This window comes from Prunus avium, chromosome 7 (assembly GCF_965620075.1).
Source record: "Prunus avium chromosome 7, drPruAviu1.hap1.1, whole genome shotgun sequence".
In the NCBI taxonomy this organism is placed as follows: Eukaryota; Viridiplantae; Streptophyta; class Magnoliopsida; order Rosales; family Rosaceae; genus Prunus; species Prunus avium.
In genome coordinates this window covers 21266354-21284843 of record NC_142290.1, presented here as the reverse complement: position 1 = coordinate 21284843, position 18490 = coordinate 21266354, and the positions used below count along the sequence as shown (strand labels likewise).

At 37.7% G+C, this 18490-nt stretch overlaps 4 protein-coding genes and 1 pseudogene across 4 annotated transcripts; 2 read left to right on the top strand and 3 right to left on the bottom strand.

The window, feature by feature from the left end:
• Nucleotides 1-426: 426 nt before the first annotated feature.
• Nucleotides 427-2082, bottom strand: LOC110752092 (uncharacterized). The gene is made up of 3 exons (XM_021952726.2): nucleotides 1673-2082; nucleotides 1365-1535; nucleotides 427-948 (listed from the first exon to the last, which is right to left on the bottom strand). The coding sequence occupies exons 1-3, from the start codon at nucleotides 1766-1768 to the stop codon at nucleotides 865-867; spliced, it is 351 nt and encodes a 116-aa protein (XP_021808418.1). The 5' UTR covers nucleotides 1769-2082; the 3' UTR covers nucleotides 427-864.
• A 2493-nt stretch (nucleotides 2083-4575) lies between these two features.
• On the top strand, nucleotides 4576-6228 carry LOC148293114 (uncharacterized). Its single transcript, XM_088244593.1, has 5 exons — nucleotides 4576-4848; nucleotides 5158-5337; nucleotides 5413-5562; nucleotides 5649-5846; nucleotides 5959-6228. Exons 1-5 carry the CDS (start codon nucleotides 4576-4578, stop codon nucleotides 6226-6228), a joined length of 1071 nt encoding a protein of 356 aa, XP_088100719.1.
• Nucleotides 6229-6866: 638 nt separating this feature from the next.
• On the bottom strand, nucleotides 6867-7466 carry LOC148293113 (uncharacterized). Its single transcript, XM_088244079.1, has one exon. It carries the CDS (start codon nucleotides 7464-7466, stop codon nucleotides 6867-6869), a length of 600 nt encoding a protein of 199 aa, XP_088100205.1.
• Nucleotides 7467-10371: 2905 nt separating this feature from the next.
• Nucleotides 10372-11250, top strand: LOC110750283 (DNA repair protein XRCC3 homolog pseudogene; annotated as a pseudogene).
• Nucleotides 11251-11483: 233 nt separating this feature from the next.
• Nucleotides 11484-14055, bottom strand: LOC110750879 (uncharacterized). The gene has a single exon (XM_088244074.1). The coding sequence runs from the start codon at nucleotides 13995-13997 to the stop codon at nucleotides 11532-11534; it is 2466 nt and encodes an 821-aa protein (XP_088100200.1). The 5' UTR covers nucleotides 13998-14055; the 3' UTR covers nucleotides 11484-11531.
• Between the last annotated feature and the right edge of the window lie 4435 nt (nucleotides 14056-18490).

Sequence of the window (18490 nt, the reverse complement as noted above, 5' to 3'; positions counted from 1 at the left end):
AAACAAATGAAGTAGGATGTGAGATGGTTGGTCCAGCTTTTGGTGGGGTTATTGCACAAAGAATGTTATTTCGAGAAGCGAGAGGGTTTGGATTGAGCATGGAGAAACTGCTGGATTATGAGAAATCCCTAAGTGAAGCTTCCAAGGTTCTGAAAGGAACTCAAAAATGCCAAAGGTTTAGAATTCCAGAAACAAAATTGTAGCCCTCACAATAAAAATAATCTCACTTGTCAAATTAGCTTAGGGAAACTAACACAAAATTGCTACAATGCTGCTACGGTATCCATGAACTGTCCCTCCCAATCTGTTTTATAAATTGTTTGCCATTCTCCTCTACCTTACCTAACATTTTAGCAGATGAGAAAAAGAAAAAGAAAAAGAAATGCTTACCAGAACAGCAGTGACAACTGTGAAGGGTGTAGCAACTGCATGGAAAATGTTCTTGATGTTTATTACTATGTGAAAAGTTGTTTGTCCCAGAATAGGAGGCATTATAAGTTATGCCTACTCATTTTCACTGGAGGTTTCAAATTGAGTGGCAAATGTGAATTTCTGTTTTCGCTGCTATAATAGAAATATTTTATCCATCCTTTCAGATGAATCTTATCATCGTGGGGATAAAATAGACAATTCTAAATTTGGGGCAGATCCTGGGTTGCCTAGTGAAGCTGCCTCTGGAGTAAAAACAGGTCAAAATGGAGGAAACACTGGTACACCAGCATTCCGCTGCAAGAAATGCCGAAGAATTGTTGCATTGCCAAAGAAATCTCTTCTTTCTCCTTACTTTTATCGGAAGAGGAAAGAAATGGAAATCCAGAGTTCTCTGATATCTCAACCACAAGGGTGAAGTGAAATGCAGAAATGTTAATGGGTATGGGCTTTCTTCTCAATACTTGACTTACTAAGTACGAGTGAACCAACTACAATGAGCAGGGCACCTGCAAACCACTGTCAAACAAGCCTTCTCATCATCAGATACGCAAAAGAAACAAGTCAAGAAACATTTTCTCAAGGTTCTTATAATGAACAATCATTATAATTTATATATATGCAGCAACAGAAATGCATAACAGCAATCACATCTGTAGTGCTCCGAAACCGGAATGAAAATCTTTGGTGCAAACACTCCACCATTTAACAATGTCATTCGTTTATTAAATTCTATGCTTCACATTCAAAATCAAAATTGGATGCCTCGTATAAGTAACTTGACAGAGTTAATAATTTTGGCCAATTTGATCAAATTGGATGGATCCTCTGCTATAATCAAAGGAATGTCAAACAGTCATAACTCAGAAAGAAGCATATCAAAATGAATAGATCAGTGTGAGTTGGTCCAAAATCATCAGCATGTATTGATTTACCTGAAAAGATAAGGGTTCTTGGAACAAAAAGTATCCAGCTAGACCAGAAGACAGGAAGTTTGCAGCAAAATTTGTGACAGTAGCTTGCAGAGAAGACAGAGCTTTAAGGCTGTTCACATAACATCCCCACATTGTCGCATTCAACAATATCACCAAACCATACCTAACAATCTGTTCAAACAATAACAATTACAAATCAAGCTTTCGTTGACCCAAAAACAAAAAACAAAAAAAATTACAAATCAAGCAGGATTTTGCGATGTAAATCCAACGGTCTTAAATTCATCAAGTGTGCAAGGGAAAGGCACCTGAGGAGTGATGAGCTTCGCCGAAACGGCAGCCAGAGCGGCGTTCAGGCCGGCTGAGATTGCCCACGCGTAGCCCTTCTTGTTGTTACCCTCCATTAAGCCACCAAACTCTTCAATTTTGCAGGGTGAAGGAAATTGGGTCGAGAAGATTTTGACTGGGGAGAGCGGACGATGTCGTTTTGCCTAATCGTGAAACGGCATGTCCTTTGTTTGTTGCTCACAAGTCGCCTAGTGGACAACAAAAGTGGACGGTGGACAGTGAGGCGGCGAAAGGAGGAGCAAGGCGGTCGCTAAGGCGTCCGAGGCGCTAAGTTTTTCACGAAGAAGAAGATCAGATCTGACCTAACTTCTTTCACTAAACGACACCGTTGCCTCTTCTGTTTTTTATTTTTTTTAAAAATTCTGATACGCCTCTTATGGTTCCTTTTGAATGAAACTCATTGTTTTATTCATTGACTTTTCGCCGATAATATCGTTTTTTTGAGGGGGCGATATTTTCGCACTAATCCACACTATTATCGTTAATATATCGATATTTTTATCGATATTATCGCGATAATCAGTGTTTTCAAAGACATACCTTCGCACGAGTCGGAGCGAGGCGGTAAGAAATCGCCTGATGCGGTTGGCTGTTTCACAAGTTTCACGTTTAGCGCGGTGAGGCGTGGGAAGGCGTGACAAGGCGCTGCAAGACGTGGCCAGGCAGACAAGGCGTTTCAACCCTAAAACCTGTGTATTCTCCAAGCGGCGCGAGGAAGAAAGAGATTCCGCGAGGAAGAAGAAGAGTTCGTGTGAATATTTTTGGGAAATAGCCCTATATGCCACCAATTTTATAATCTTAAGTAAAAATACCACCGCTCCCCAATTTTTTTACAACTAATACCTATAAATATAAAATTATTGTACACTTATTGCTCACCTAACACTTTTTCTGAAAATCACCTCTCGCGAATCAGCTCTCTCTTTGGCTCCGTCTCTCACAGTCTCCACTCTCTGGTCACTGAGCTCTCACTCTGTCGTCACTCGTGGCTGACCTCTGACGCTCTCAGTCTCTGGTCGCTCAGGTCTCACTCTCTCTTCTCTCTTCCTCTCCCAGCGGAATCCGTTCATCGAAGATCAATGCCATCCATTACCTGAAACAGGTACTGTTCATCGACATTTTCTTACGGCTTAGGGTTTATGGGTTTGTATGAAAATCGTTTACGGGTTTGTTTGAAATTGGTTTAGGGTTTAGGGTTTAGGGCTTTCTCTGAAATTGGTTTAGTGAGTTCTCTGAAATGGGTATAGGGTTTAGGGGTTTCTCAGAAATTGGTTTAGGGGTTTCACTGAAATTGGTTTAGGTCTGAAATGTTCTGATTCGGATGATTCATTGTTTGAAACAGTGAATGGGTTTGTTGTTTGTGGAATGATGCTTGCATTGCTGTTGTTTTGCTGTTGGTATTCATGTTGTATTGCTCTTTTGTTGCCGGAGTATTGCTGATGTAGTGACGTTGTATATTCATTTTAGTGCTGTTGTATTGCTAGTTTTTTATGGTTGTAATGGTTTATTTTGGTTTTATTCATGTTCCACAACAACAAATGTAGTTCACTGACACACCTTTATGACTTGTTTTAAATGTACGTCTTTGAAAGTAATTTGGGCTATACATTGTACGGCAGTGAAACAAACACGTCATTGATAAGTTTAGGGCTTGCATATTGGATATGGATAAGTTATCTTTGTTTTCATATTCTGTTGTGATTATTTGGAATTTCAGTTTGGGGATGAATATTGAATGTGTAAACAAAGGGCAAAGAACCATATGCGGGATGTATATTAGTTTTTGGTGCACAATGGGCTAGTTTAGAAGTTACAGTACCTGCAGATGTGTTGCTTGTGCTATCTTTTAAATGGATTTGAAGAGCCTATACTGAAATAGCTTCTCCTTCCCATTTCCCTTCTCATTCGGGAAGCATTTTCGTGTTAGGCCTTTGGTTTATCAGTCACTTATTTGTTCAAACAATATTGGATGTAACTAGTGTTTCGTATCTAATTGTAGTAACTAATTTGCAGGTTTCTAGTGAGCAGAAGTCACCATAACTTTATCTTTTGGACAATATTGTAAAGAATAGCGGACGGGACTACATAAAATATTTTGTTGTCAGACTCCCTGAGGTTAGATTTCTGTTTTTTGTGATGCCTCTCATTTCTCAGCATGCTTTTTGTGGTTACGTAACGCAGCTTCTTGATTTATTGACATGTAACAATGTCTGAATCAACCTGGAATACACAACATATTTAGTTTGAGGTTTAAATAATGGCAATTGGGATTAAATTATCTTTGATATCCACATTGTTCACTGCTTACGAATTACATTGTTTCTTTCAAATAAAATGATGTTTTTCTGCACAATGTGTCATTATTACCCCCTTGTGTCAAATTCGACGATAAGGTTCACTTCACTTGACTTCACTCCGTAGTTACTTTGTAGTCAAAAGTTTTTCCCATTTTTTGCACTTGTAGGTGCATGAAATGGGAAAAACTTATGTAGGAAGCCTTTTGAAGATAAAATATAAGAGAAGGACGTGGGAAAATATAAGAGCACGGCTTGTGGACAGAAAATATAACATAAGGAAATTGGAAAATATAAGAGAAGGAAATGGGAAAATATAAGAGCAAGACTTGTGGACAGAAAAGATAAGAGTTGAAGGTACAATGAATTTTTATTTTTTCTGTCATGGGCCATTGGTGAACATACATGAAATGCATATAAAGTTCTATTGGGGCTGTATTGTAGGTTTATCACTGATATATCTTGTGCATATTGCCATGAGATGCATCTGTATTGTGTGTTTATTGCTTGTAATTGTGTATATTTAAAAGGCTTTAAATTATTTGTATAATGGTGGTGTGTAGGGAAATATGGTCTCGAAAGCAAAGTTGATGATTGCTGCGGATGAAAAAATCCCGGGAAAGGCATTGACCCTTTCCCATACAAAAACAGCGATCTGTACAATTAAGGACAAATTTAGTGGGCAACAGTTACAAAGGTTCAAGGACAGTTGTTTTGGCCATCTGTTAGTAATTGAGGACCTGAAGTGGACAACACAAATTATCCATGGCTTGTTGTTGAGAAAGGCAGACCCGAGGACAGTTTCTCAAGTCAACGGGATCAAATTCATCGTTGGCAACAAGGTCATATAGTTCACAGCGCAGCAGTTTTGCGTCATCACAGGGCTGCAGTTTGGAAACCTTCCCTTCATTCCGACTGCAACTAATGACAACTGCTCATTGAAGAAGAAGTATTTTTGCAACAATAAAACGGTCAGCCTTTCCGAACTCGAACAAGCCTTCATCGACAGCGGTGATGAGGAGGACGTCTTCAAGTTTGGGCTTTTATATTTCGCTGTTTTTGTGCTGTTGGGCAGTGAAAAACATGTCAACATTGACATGCGCTACTTGAAATTGGCCGAAGATGTTGAAGAGTTCCAGAAGTATCCGTAGGGTGCTGTGTCGTATGCCAAGACAAATTCCTCATTGTTGAGGGCACTGTGCGCAGTATACCAGCGAGTGAAAGTGCCCCAGAAAGCCTTAAAAACCAAAAAATCAGCAAAGCAATCCAAGACAATGGCGAGTGGTAGACCAAGGGAGTACCACATAAAAGGATTTGGCTTTGCACTTCAGGTGAGGAAATATCCGTTTATGTATAAGTTCCATTTACTTTGTTTACAGTGATTGATATTTTTTTGTTGAAAATAGATATGGGCTTTTGAGGTGTTTCCAGCATTCGCTGCATTGCATATCATTGTGCGCGAACAGAATGGCCAACTCCCTCGTATACTACAATGGAGGATCAATAGTTTGCCTCGTTTTCACGAAGTTATGAGCCAAGTCTTTGAAAATGCAGAGGTTAGTTCTGTTTATAATACTAATGTTATGCTTCTGATTCAAATTATAGGTTTAATAATATGTTTTTTTGTCTCTGTAAATTGCAGGTTGATGTGCAACCTCTCCGCCCATCTGTAATTGAGAAGCAGCAGCCGTATTGGAGTTGGGGTGACGGTGTTGACGACACTGAAGAAGTTGTTGAGTTGTTTGGCGATGACGAAGAACCAAAAACCAGCACTTCTGCCTATGCGCAAGAAAACGATGAGGATATTGCTGAAACTGCTAGCCTTCCATCGTCTTCGAAGGCAAGCATTACCTTTTTTCCAATATATACGTCATAATACCATAGGAAAAAAACTGCTGTTTATGGGAAATATTTTGGAAATATTGTAACATTTGCATTATAACTTAATGCAGGGTAAACTCGCGTCCACTCATTTACGCACTTTGAAGCGTGACTTTGGAAGGACAAAGGATGAATTGGCCAAAGTAGCCGCTTCGAATCGAGGGCTTCGTAAGAGAGTGCATCAGTTGGAAGAAATTGTACGGACGGAGTCCTTGAAACGTGAAACAGAGGCAGCAAAATATAAAAAGTCAGTGGAGGATTTTGCCAAGACCCTAGCTTCCATGGAACAGTATTTCAAGGGGGAGATAGAGCAGCTGAAAAAAAAAGAAATAGTGGGTTAAATGAGGGTGGGGAAGGACATGAGGACCTCGGTAGTCCTCATATGAATGAAGGACCATTACATGACTATGTTAGTCCGCATATAGAACCGGCAGCAATGGAAACAAAAAGCCCCGGTGATGGAGCCGAACCATCCGCAGCCTTGGTAGTCGAAGAGGCAGAAATGGTCACTTCCGTTCCTCACTTAGAAGTGCATGAAGCAGCTGAGCATGCACAAGTCGAGAAGCTGCCTACCCCGGAAGATGTGGCCGGGTGTGACGAAATCTGCAAAAGACTGATGTTTTTGTTAGAATATTGGAAAATAAGTGATAGTATGGCATCGGGAGGTCCGATCAATCCTCCAAGTATACCCAAAGTTAGTATGGCTGGTGATGGAGAAGGTAGTGCGAGTGTTGAAACTTGGCAATATTCATACACTATATATACAATACAAAGGCAATGTTAAGCAATATACATACAATAAAAGAGCAATAGTAAGTTTATCTACATACAATACACACACATCCATTACAGAATACATTTCACAGATGCAAAACAAATCGCCCCCGAACCTTAACAATAGTATACCGCGAAGGGAAAACCAAGGCAACAAAAGATCCATGTACTCGGGTCAGATGAACTCAAGCAGCACTCACCCTTACTACAGGTCCATCAAAAGATTCATCTCTTTGTCCTTTGTCCTCGCTGCATGCACGAAACTATGATGAGCCATTCCCTCATCACCCATATTCAGCACCTCCCACACACCAGCTACATCAATTTCACTCCAATTGTAGTTTGGTGAGATCACCGAAGCATAATCTCGGAACATTTCGAAGCCGTTGTTGAAACATTCAACCATTTCATGGTTATATTCTTCAGATTTTGTGAAATTTTCGACGGCATCTTTCTTTCGCTCTTCCAATTTCAACTTCAACGACTCTAACTTTTTGCTCCGACTTGTTGCTTTTAGAGTTTGCTTAACTTCTCCAGCAAATGCTTTGTTCAACTTGTTGGCCAAGTTTCCCATAACTTGGCCATGAATATCACATTTGCTCTCCCACCAATCTGTTGCCTTAGACAAATATTGGAGGTCGTGCTTGACGGCAGAGATTTTGTCAAGCGGATCAGTGCTCTCGGCCTCACTTCCAGATGAAGTGGGATCGTGATTGGGAGTCAGCGGTGGAGATGGGAATGGCACATGCCACGGCAGGTCCCCTGGGTAACTGACTTGGTCGTTTGGAGGCCGTACATCCGACATGTTGAAGTATTGAAGTATTGAAGTACTAGAATTCACAGCTGCCGACTACAACAAAACAAATAAACGTAGATTCTGTGTCAAGTTGTAAACGACAATATGGTTAGCTTTAGTGGACAATGTTTGCCTTTGAGTAGGACAGATATGAAGTACTGATATGAATGTGGAGAATGTTTGCCTTTGAGTAAGACTGATATGAAGTACTGATATGAATGTTTGCCTTTGCCTTTGAGTCAGACTGATATGAATGTTTACCTTTCCCGTTAATTAAGCTGCCTATGTTGCAGTTATATATAGGAAGGTTCATATATTGGGTCTTTAGTTGGTGCATTAAATTGATGGGATTGCAAACGACACCATTAACTCCTTGGCTGTAATTTACAGCAGTAGAGCATTACATTAACAACAATAAAATTGGCTTACAAACGAAAAAAAGCAAACCTTAATGGGAAATTGGAAAATAGCAAAATAGCAAAATAGCAAAAGTGCAAACTTGGAAATTGGGAAATAAGGAAACTTGGAAAATTGGAAAATTGGAAATAGAACAAAAGGAAAATTGGAAAATTGGAAAATTGGAAATACGAAAAAATGGAAACTTGGAAAATTGGAAAATTGGAAATAGGAAAAAACGAAAATTGGAAAGAGGAAAGTAGGAAAGTAGGAAATAGGAGAAAAGGACACTTGGAAAATTGGAAAAAGGAAAAAAGGACACTTGGAAAATTGGAAAATTGGAAAATTGGAAAATAAAGCAACTTCGAAAATTGGAAATTGAACAAAAGGAAACTTGGAAAATAGGAAACAGGAAAAAAAAGATACTCTGAAAACATGAAAATTGGAAAATTGGAAAATTGGAAATAGGAGACAGGAAAAAAGGACAGTTGGAAAATAGGCAAATTCGCAAATTGGAAAATTGAAAATTGGATAATTGGATAATTGGAAAATTGGACTATTGGACTATTGGACTATTGGATACCTGGATAATTGAAAAATAGCAAATAAGGCAACTTGGAAAATAGCAAAATTGGAAATAGAACAAAAGGAAAGTTAGCAAATTGGAAAATTGGAAAAAGGAAAAAAAGGAAACTTAGAAAATAGGGCAATTGGAAAAAAGAAAATTGGTTAATAGAACAATTGGATAATTGGACAAAAACTGAAAATTGGATAAATGGAAATAGGAAACAGGGACACATGGAAAATAGGAAAATTGGAAACGAAGTCCCACAGTGGAAATGGGAAATAAGACAATTACCATATTGGACAATTTAAATTACTTTCTCAATTATGCAAAGTATGCAACTTTTTATAATTACATAATGGAAAAATAGGAACATTGAAAAATTGGAAAACTGGAAATAGAACAAAAGGAAACTTGGGAAATTGCAAAATAGGATAAAATAGGCACAAAAAATGAAAAATTGGATAGTTGGATAATTGCATAATTGGATGACAGATGGAAAATAGGAAAATATGAAAAATGGAAAAATGGAAACGAATTGAGATTGCTGAAATGAGAAATAAGACAATAACCATATTGGTCAATTTGAATGAGTTGATCAATTAGGCAAATAGGCAAATCCCTTTTTTGAATTACATAATGGGAAAATGACCAAGTTCGGAACATCCAAAATAGAAATATATGACAAAAAGGCATACAGTCAACTGGGTAATAACTCCCGCCCAATACTATCTTGCCTAACACTCCCGCCAAGCCCTCCCGCCAATGACTCCCCCTAATCCCTCCCGCCACTAACTCTCTCTGTTGCTCCAGGTCATTAAAACCTGCCTATATTAATCAACCCAGCTGTTTGAAATGAAAGCTTCCATCACATTAACTCCTGCTTGCAGCCATTATCTTCCCCGCTGATTTCACTCACATCGCATTTAGTCCCCCTTTTTTCCAATGAAGTCATACACCAGCCTACATTAAATATCAAAGACCATGGACCATAACCTCACACCAAACCCAACGCTTTCAATTACTGAAGGAGGGGAGACTGAAACAGAAGCCAAGTCACCCAATTCACTCACTGCAGACTTGGTCCATGGCATGCAGCAATGTCGAGGTAATACCATGTTTTGGAAAAATCTCCATGCAGACATAGTATCAAAAATTGTGGAGGGCCAAGCTAGATGGGATGTCATAAAAAAGCGCACAATTCGCTCTCGTTATCATGCCCGCATGCATCTCGTACATATAAAGGCAATCAAACGAAAAATTGAAATTGCCCATACCACTGCAATTATGGTATTCAAGGAATCAGAAGAAATGGCCAAGTTGAAGCAACAACAAGTGGAAAGGGGATTTGAACTATTTCGTAAGTTTGCAAAAATAGTGGATCCTGCAGGAAACTAGGCCAACATCACTGTGGCCGGGGTCATGAATTTCATGGGTCGTGATTGCCGCACTTGAAGAGTATGCAAACTTCGAATTTGTCAACAGCAGGGAAATGGAACTATGAGGTGGCCTCTTTTTGTATTATGTAACCATGGGGTGGCCTGTTGTTGTATTATGTAAGTTTGGAAATAGGATTTTATGCTATGAGGTGGCCTCTTTTTGTATTTGTGCGTATACAGTTTATGGGTGTCCAGTTCAGTAGCGATATAGCAGCAATAACTATATAATAAACATGCGTATAATGGCAATATTATGTCAATAAGAGTACAATACATAGGTGATAGAGTTACAATATGATCGTATTACAGTACGTACTGCATCAGAATGTTTTTCAAATTATTTGGTCCTCAAAAAGTCAAGAAAAAAAATATTAAGTAATTACAACCTGGAAAAAGGATGAAGTATACATCCCTTAAAAGACATATGGCCTACATTACAAACCTTCAAAATGAACTCTATATATATAATGCATGCCTTGTAGCACCATCACACCCCCCCCTAAATTACAGAAACATGACACCCCAAAACCTCATGCTCCTTCCTCTTTCAACCCCTAAATTATCCATTGGATGCCCAATACTAGATCACTGCTTGGGGGGTGGGATACCCTGCAACTCCATAACAGAATTGGTAGGGGAGAGTGGTTCCGGGAAGACGCAACTTTGTCTCCAACTTACGGTACGAGCTCAGCTCCCACCCTCACATGGCGGACTAGGGGGGTCCTCCGTCTACATATTCACATAATTTAGCTTCTCATTTCGTCGATTGCAACAACTAGGCAACCTTTATCATGCATCATACCCCAACTTAATAAGGTTGGAGCCATTGGAAGACATATATGTTCGTGGTGTTCATGATGCTCAAGAACTCATCCATGTCCTTGGAGACATAGAAGCATTTATTGCCATTGATCACACCCGCCTACCTGTCAAACTCATTGTCATTGATTCCATTGCTGCATTGTTCCGATCACAGTATCAGACAACACTGGCAGATTTGAAACGACGGTCTAAAATGTTCTTCAACATATCTGGGACATTGAAGGGTTTAGCAAATAAGTTTGGGTTGGCGGTGGTTGTCACCAACCAAGTGGTGGATTTTATTGGGCCACATGATGGAGTGAATGGGGTGAGGTTGGGAAACTAGGAGTCCCTGGACACATCAGGCAGACAGGTGAGTCCAGCTTTGGGACTGGCTTGGGCACATTGCATAAATTCAAGAGTGTTCTTGGCAAGACATGAGCAATCTATTGGGGTTAACATTCGTAATGCTCCTTCAACAACTATATGTCAAACACATAGGACATTTCACCTTGTATTTGCCCCACATCTGGCCTATGCATCCGCCGAATTTGTAATTAGAAAAGAAGGTTTAGTCGGAGTATCAGGGTAACTGTGTAATAAAGGAATTCTAAGAACTTTAATGTTTTGGATCCTTTTGGAATTACATTCCAAGCCCTTTAATTTCGCACTCAAATTATAATAGCAATCTGGAAGCAATACCAGTGCAATAAAAGTACAATAAAATAGCAATCTGGAAGCAATACAACATGCTGTAGCAATGCAACCCAAATTATACAAATTTAAAACAATTCTCATTCAACATAACACGAAACCCACCACAAATAAAAGTAAAGTTTACATGACCTACCAAAGCAACACAAATCATATTGTCTAAGATACATTGCGCAATGGAATATTGTTTTTACAGGTGCTTTTATTGTGGCCTCCGAAACCACACCTTGAGCACTTTCTTCTAATGGTGCCCTCTCCGTGCGAGGGAATTCTTAACTTCTTTCGTCTGCCTGGCATGACCCTTGCCATGGGAGGCAGCACAACTTGACTTCGAACATCTTCAGGAATATCCCACATTCCGTGAGGCTGTACCGGGTAGATGCTATCCGAATAAGCATCCATCCAAGTTTTCCGAGTGTAATACCGAGAAGCCTTTGAGTATACATTTACTTTCAAGAAGCGGCAAACTGCAACTACATGCTTGCAAGGTAGCTGCTCAAGCTGGAACTTTCTACAACTACAACTGTTGTTCGTCAAATCTACGAGGCCGTCCATATAACCGTCCAAAACATTATACTGTGCATTACTTACTTTAACCACATTCATCCTTGCAGCATCCTCCAACTTGTTCCTCAACTTCTTCTCTCCAAAATTGGGGCACAATGTTGTTGTGCAATTCAAAGCCAAGTCACGACGTTCGGTGAACCATTTCACAAGGAGATTAATAATTTCCCCTATCAAATGAACCACTGGCATCATCCTTGCAAACCTAAGGACTGAGTTGATTGACTCCGCAATATTTGTTGTCATTACATTGTAGCGGCGTCCATCCATGTGAGCTCTAGACCACTTATGTAACCCTGCCTCTTCAAGATATTGAGCAACATGTTCCTTTCGCTTGATCTTGCGAAAATGACAATCAAATTCAGCAATGGAATAAGATTTCGCAGCCTTCTCAAAGTGCATAAGTATGTGATCATGCTTTTTCAACTTGCAAGTGCGTTTCATGTTCCCCTTCATATGATAAAAGCATATGCCATGTTGCGCAGTTGGAAAAACTTTGTTCCACACATTCTCTATGCTAACATTGCGATAAGAAATAATAACAAGATTGGGACACTCACTAATGGCTTCATGAAGTTTAGTGAAAAACCAATGACATGATGCATCCATCTCCAAATCCCCGATCCCAAAAGCAAGAGGATATATATTTCGATTACCATCAAATGCATTTGCTACAAACATAACACCCTTGTACTTGGATTTTAAATGAGTGGCATCCACGGCTATCACTGGGCGCATGGAAGAACGAAACCCTCTAATACATGCGCCAACCGCCATAAATAAATACACAAAGTGATTGTTCTCATCAGTTTGGATGTGTGTTTTTGTGCCGGGATTCATACGCTCCAATTCATAGCAATAAGCTGGAAGGATATAATATGCCTCCTCCGCTGATCCTCTAATGGACAATAGAGCTAACTCCCTTGCTTTCCAAGCTTTCGAATAATGGATGCTGAAACCAAAGTTGTGTTTCACATCTCTCATAATGTCACTTGGTGTGTATATTGTCCGAGAATCCTTCAACTTCCTTTTAAATGAAGTGGCTACAAGTGCTGCAGTTGCTTGACGATGGTTGTCACTTACAACCCTCAAATCATATTCATGGACAGTTGTACACCTCACAATCATGAAGCTGTTATCTCCAAATCTTGATGCTCGGACTCGCCATGGGCATGGACGTTGACAACAAACCACAACCAACCTCTTAGTGCAAGACAATTGCACCTTAAATTCAAAATGGCCTCTTAATGCCATCAACTGTAACTCCGTCAACAATGCTTTCTTAGTAGAGAAAATTTGCCCAACTGTAATTTTCGGATTCCAATCACTTCGCGAAAACCCCCTATCCAAATATGCTTCTCCATTATTTACACCGGCTTCATTGTACCGGTTCTGTTCACCTATTTCATTCGAATAATGTTCACGAATGGGTTCAGATTCTCCTCCTAAACGCATTATTAGCAGTTGGGCAGATGTGTTCAAGCAGCCCAAAATAGGAGGGGCAGAGTACACTGACACTTCATTTCTTTCAGTACCATTATCACCACCATGCATCTGATCCACCTCGCTAAAATCAATCATATCCATAAAATCTGTCCCTACTTCACCTCCCACATCAGTGCCATTTGTATTATTCCAAGTTACTTCATTGCTTTCAACAATGGCAACTGAAGAAGGACCCATCCGACTACTATCTGTCGTGATATGCATACTATCAACTACATCATTTCTCAGTCCTTTATCTTCTATACTCACGAGTAAGGGAGCTAGTTTTGAAGGTGTTACCTCAGAATTGTACTTCATAAAAAATTTGACATCATCATCGTCCTCAATCTTTATGTGCTTCCACTCATTCGAGGCCACCAAAACTGAGAATTTTAAGCTAACCTTGTCTTCCCTGCTGTTTGTATTACCAATCTGATGCACACGGTCCAACAGTTCAGCAAATTTGATGGTCCGTGGAACTATTAAGCCTTTTGACTCACCCCCTTCGTATTTGCACATCTTCTTCGAGGTGACCCATTTTCCATTGTAGCACACGAGAATAACAATTGTCTCCATTTCTGACCATGACAAAACAACATTTCATTAACACAATATAACCACAATAACCATACAATACAATAGCAATATAACCACAATATAAAAACAATATAATAGCAATAGAACATCAACATAACAGCAATACGACAGTGAAATAAGAGGAACGCAACAGCAGTACACGAGTAACACATCAGCAATCACACTATACAGATATACTACATCAAATGGAAAATCCCAAGTTTCAAGATTCACATATCCAGACCAATCTAAGTGCAATTGGTACAAACCCAGATGACTGAGCATGAATATTCAACAAAACCTAACCCAAAGCAATTAAAGCCAAAACGAATTTAACACAAACCCAAACAATCAAAATATAACTCATTTCACATAATCCCACTAATTTTAAGAAAATAACCATCAACACTACCTTTTCGAGGTCGACAATCCACTAAAGCTTCAAGGTTGCAAGCAGCTATTCAGAAGACATACCTAAAGGGAGGGGTTCCGATTCCAAACAGAGAGCAAGAGACCGAATACAGGGAGAAAGAGAGAGAGAGAAAGAGCTGCGCTATGAGAAAGAGAGCAAAGAGAGAGACACAGAGTTGCGCTAGAGACAGAGAGAGCCAAGAGAGACACAGAGAGCTGCGTTAGACAGAAACCAAAGAGAAAGAGAGCTGTGCCAGAGAGAGAGAGAGAGCTGAGTGACCTAAGAGATAACAAAATTTCTGAAGTTGTGAAAATTCAGCAATAAGTGGACAATAATTTTATATTTATAGATGATAGTTGTACAAAAATTGGGGAGGGGTGGTATTTTTAGTTAAGATTATAAAATTGGTGGCATATAGGGCTATTTCCCAATATTTTTTAGGGTTGTTTGAAATGACGTCGTTTCACTTTCAGCCCCTTTTAAAACTGAGGTTACTTAAATGAAAGTTGAAACGCACGTTCGGTTTTTTTTTTTTATTGCGTTTTTTCTAATTAATTAATATATTAAGTTAATACACGCTATATATTCTATATATCAATTGGAGATTCTACTTCAATTTCTTGCCTTTAGTTGGAGCAGGCCGCTGTGTTTTCAATAAGAATTAACTTTTTTGTTAATATATTAACACATGGATCTATATATATAAATTGTTATAGTTAAATAAGAATTAGTTGTACAATTTAATTATATTGTATTATTTATAATTTTTTTTTAAAAATAAATTAATGTTTAAAATGCATACGCCTCACTGCTTCAAGGCTTACGCCTCGCATAATGTGACTAAAACGCCTTGTATCAATGCCTCGCCTTTCAAAACATTGGCGATAATATCAGAGGTGATAATTTCAACATTCATGTATCTTACCATGCAATGTACAAAGTGTAAAATATTGTAGTAATTCATTATATATAAATGATTATGGTGTGTTTAATCTTCTTTCATTAATTACTACATATTTTCTACATTCACAGTGTTTGCCAACTCGCTATATAATCACCTTAAATCAGTTAAATCCATCATGCAATGCATTTCCTTCCAATTTTTTGTGATAAACTAATAGATAATAGACTAAATAAACATCCTGCAAAGTTTCAATAAAAATTTCCAAGTTTTTCTTACAATTTCTGTGGTTTTTATTCAATTTTTATCGATATCGATAATATCCCGATATTTCCATCGAAATTTCCGCGTTTTTGGACTACCGATATTTCCAATATCACCGATATTTTAGACCTTGGTTTTATTAAAGTTTAGCTTTTTCAAAAGCAAGTAGTGCCATTATAAAGCCCAACCAAAAAAGCCCTTAATAATAAGAGTATGCGTTATTAATGTCCACTTAATAACATGTTTAAGACTTTTTTTTTTTCAAAATAATACTGATTCATAGGTTATATTAAATAAATTTTTACAATGATTAATATTGGGCTCAAGTAATTTGTATTTTTATATTCACTCTATAAAATAATATATAATCGAAAAGCTTACGCTTCAATGCCTCAAGGCTTATGCCTCGTCTTGTGGGACAAAAAACGCCTTGCTCTACGCCTCGCCTTTCAAAACATTGATCTCAAGTGACAAAATGATGGAATTTGAAAACATTGAGAAAATGCTTCATTGATCTGTGTTACATGAGGTTTTGGGGATTCGGGTTTTGTTTTTCTCATTTTCTAATGCGAACTTAGTTTAGGTGCTGAAAATATCGTTCTGCATAAGATGATAAGTTGTTATAGGATAAGTTGAGTTTTGACCATATAATATGAACAAAAGCCCTGACTGGGAAAGTAATTACTCTTTCATCTATTATATATGAATTGCATTTGATCATTGACAAGTTCTATGACCATCAGCCACAAGTACCAATTTCCTTTTTGTTCTTTTTAAGTTTTTATATATATATTTTTTATTTAAAGAAAATTATTAGTTACTGTTATAGCTAGCTAGCTATAATGGAGATTGAAGAAAATTTCTGTTTGAAATATTTGTTCCCTCTGGTTGTACAGTAGAGTAGAGAAACTTTTAGCCATGTTAGACCACATTCATTCCTTTAGCCATCTTTGTTAGTCATGTTCATTTGTGAATTGTTAGTACCTGCAGATATATAGCAGCAAGCGAAGAAAGTTTAACTACAGAATGTTAATCCCCTTCCCGCCTATGTAGAGTTGAATTTTTCCGATTGTGAAAAACTCAAGGACTAGGGTGATTGTTTTCTTTTTGCCATATACATGATGGGATTTTCTTTTTTCTTTTTCTTTTTTAAAAATTCATGTCCATGTCCGAGACTTCATAATGATGGAACTCAACTATGGAGGCATTACAATCAGAACAAAATAACTTAAAAAACAAAAAACGAATCATTTTAATACCTCAAAATCAAATTGAATAATTCAAGGACCAGTGTGATTGTTTTCTTCTTGCCATACAAGATTAGATTTCATATATATATAATTTCTTCTTCCCCAAGGTTCTGATAGTTTTTTTATATATTTCTTTTTATAAGAAAATTCCATGTCCAAGTTTTACGAGGAGAGGAAAGAGATAGGAATAGAATTTCACAGCTGTAATACTACTTCATAGTTCTCTAAAAAAAATGACTTTCATAATTCTCTAAATTGTTTTTTTTTTTAAAGTTCTCTAAAAAAGGGTTATTTACTCAAATGGTCCTCAAACTTATACCCAATTTACATTTTGGTCTCTCAACTAAATTATTCGTTCACATGGTCCACAACTCAATTATTCGATCCATTGGTCCTATTGTTACATTTTGTCAATGTTGCCGTCAAATGTAACAGTATGACCAATGGACCAAATAATATAGAGTTTATGAACCATTTAAACGAATAATTTAGTTAATGATCCAAAATATAACTCGGGTATAAATTTAAGGACCATTTGAGTAAATAACCCTAAAAAAATGACTTCATACTGATCTCATCAAATTACACCCAAAATATGAAAACCAGTTTTCATTTTAAAAGTTATCAAACCAAACATGCATGGATATATCTAAATTATATAAAATGGATTATGATGGAAATTATCCAACCAAAAAAGAAAAAGAAAACCAGTTTTTATTATAAAAGTTATCAAACCAAACTTGCAATATATCCGAATGTGCAAAATGTATATCTAAACAGGTAGGATATGGTATGTGTATCATCATCACCGATTCACCGGATGATTCAACAAAATCAACTTCATTACGTATTTGTGTTTTCATTCTTTAATATTGAATACTTTTTTTTTCGGTTCCAAATTTTTAGTTATTGAATATTAGAAATTATTTTTTGGGCCTAAAATCTAGGAAACAAAAAGTCGGTTTCCTAAGTCTATATAACTAGGTAGAACCTTCAAAGCTTTTCATAAAAATGGAAAGAAAAAAAAGTTCCAGCAGTTACATTTGAGACTTCTCATCCTAGTAACATAAGTCGATGTTCGTTTCAACACTTTCTTTTACTTTGAGATCAAAGTTAGGAGAAGGGGTTGCACCGAATTTCGAGTTAAGCTGCTTTCGGTGAATTTCAACTTCATTTCAACTTCCCCCGACAAGAAGCATATCTAAGGTAAATATGCACAACAATACTGAGTGTTTCTTATTGCATGATTCTCTATTTGATGTTGCTATTGGTTTCTATGAATCTTGGAACTCGGGGTTTTTCATTCTGATGTAACAGTTATTTATTTATTTATTTTTTTCTAGTTCAAGTTGTTCTTTCATGATTTTTAATGATTCGGAATCTGAAATCTCTATCTGGGAATTTTAAGAAGCTACCCTGCTGCTTTTGACATGATATTTATGAGTTTTCTCAAATTGGTTTTGATTTCTTTGAGTCTGTCAAAATGATTAAGTTTGGTCTCGTGGTTCCATTGGTTTAGCAAAATCAAACTAAATGATTAAGTTTTTATCAGACATTGCTTTTTGGGTGATGAGCTTTCATTAAAGCTGTTTTCTTGCATCCAACTTCTTGTTTAGATAACTCACAACGTACATTCAACCGGAACAAAACAATGGAACACCAAACG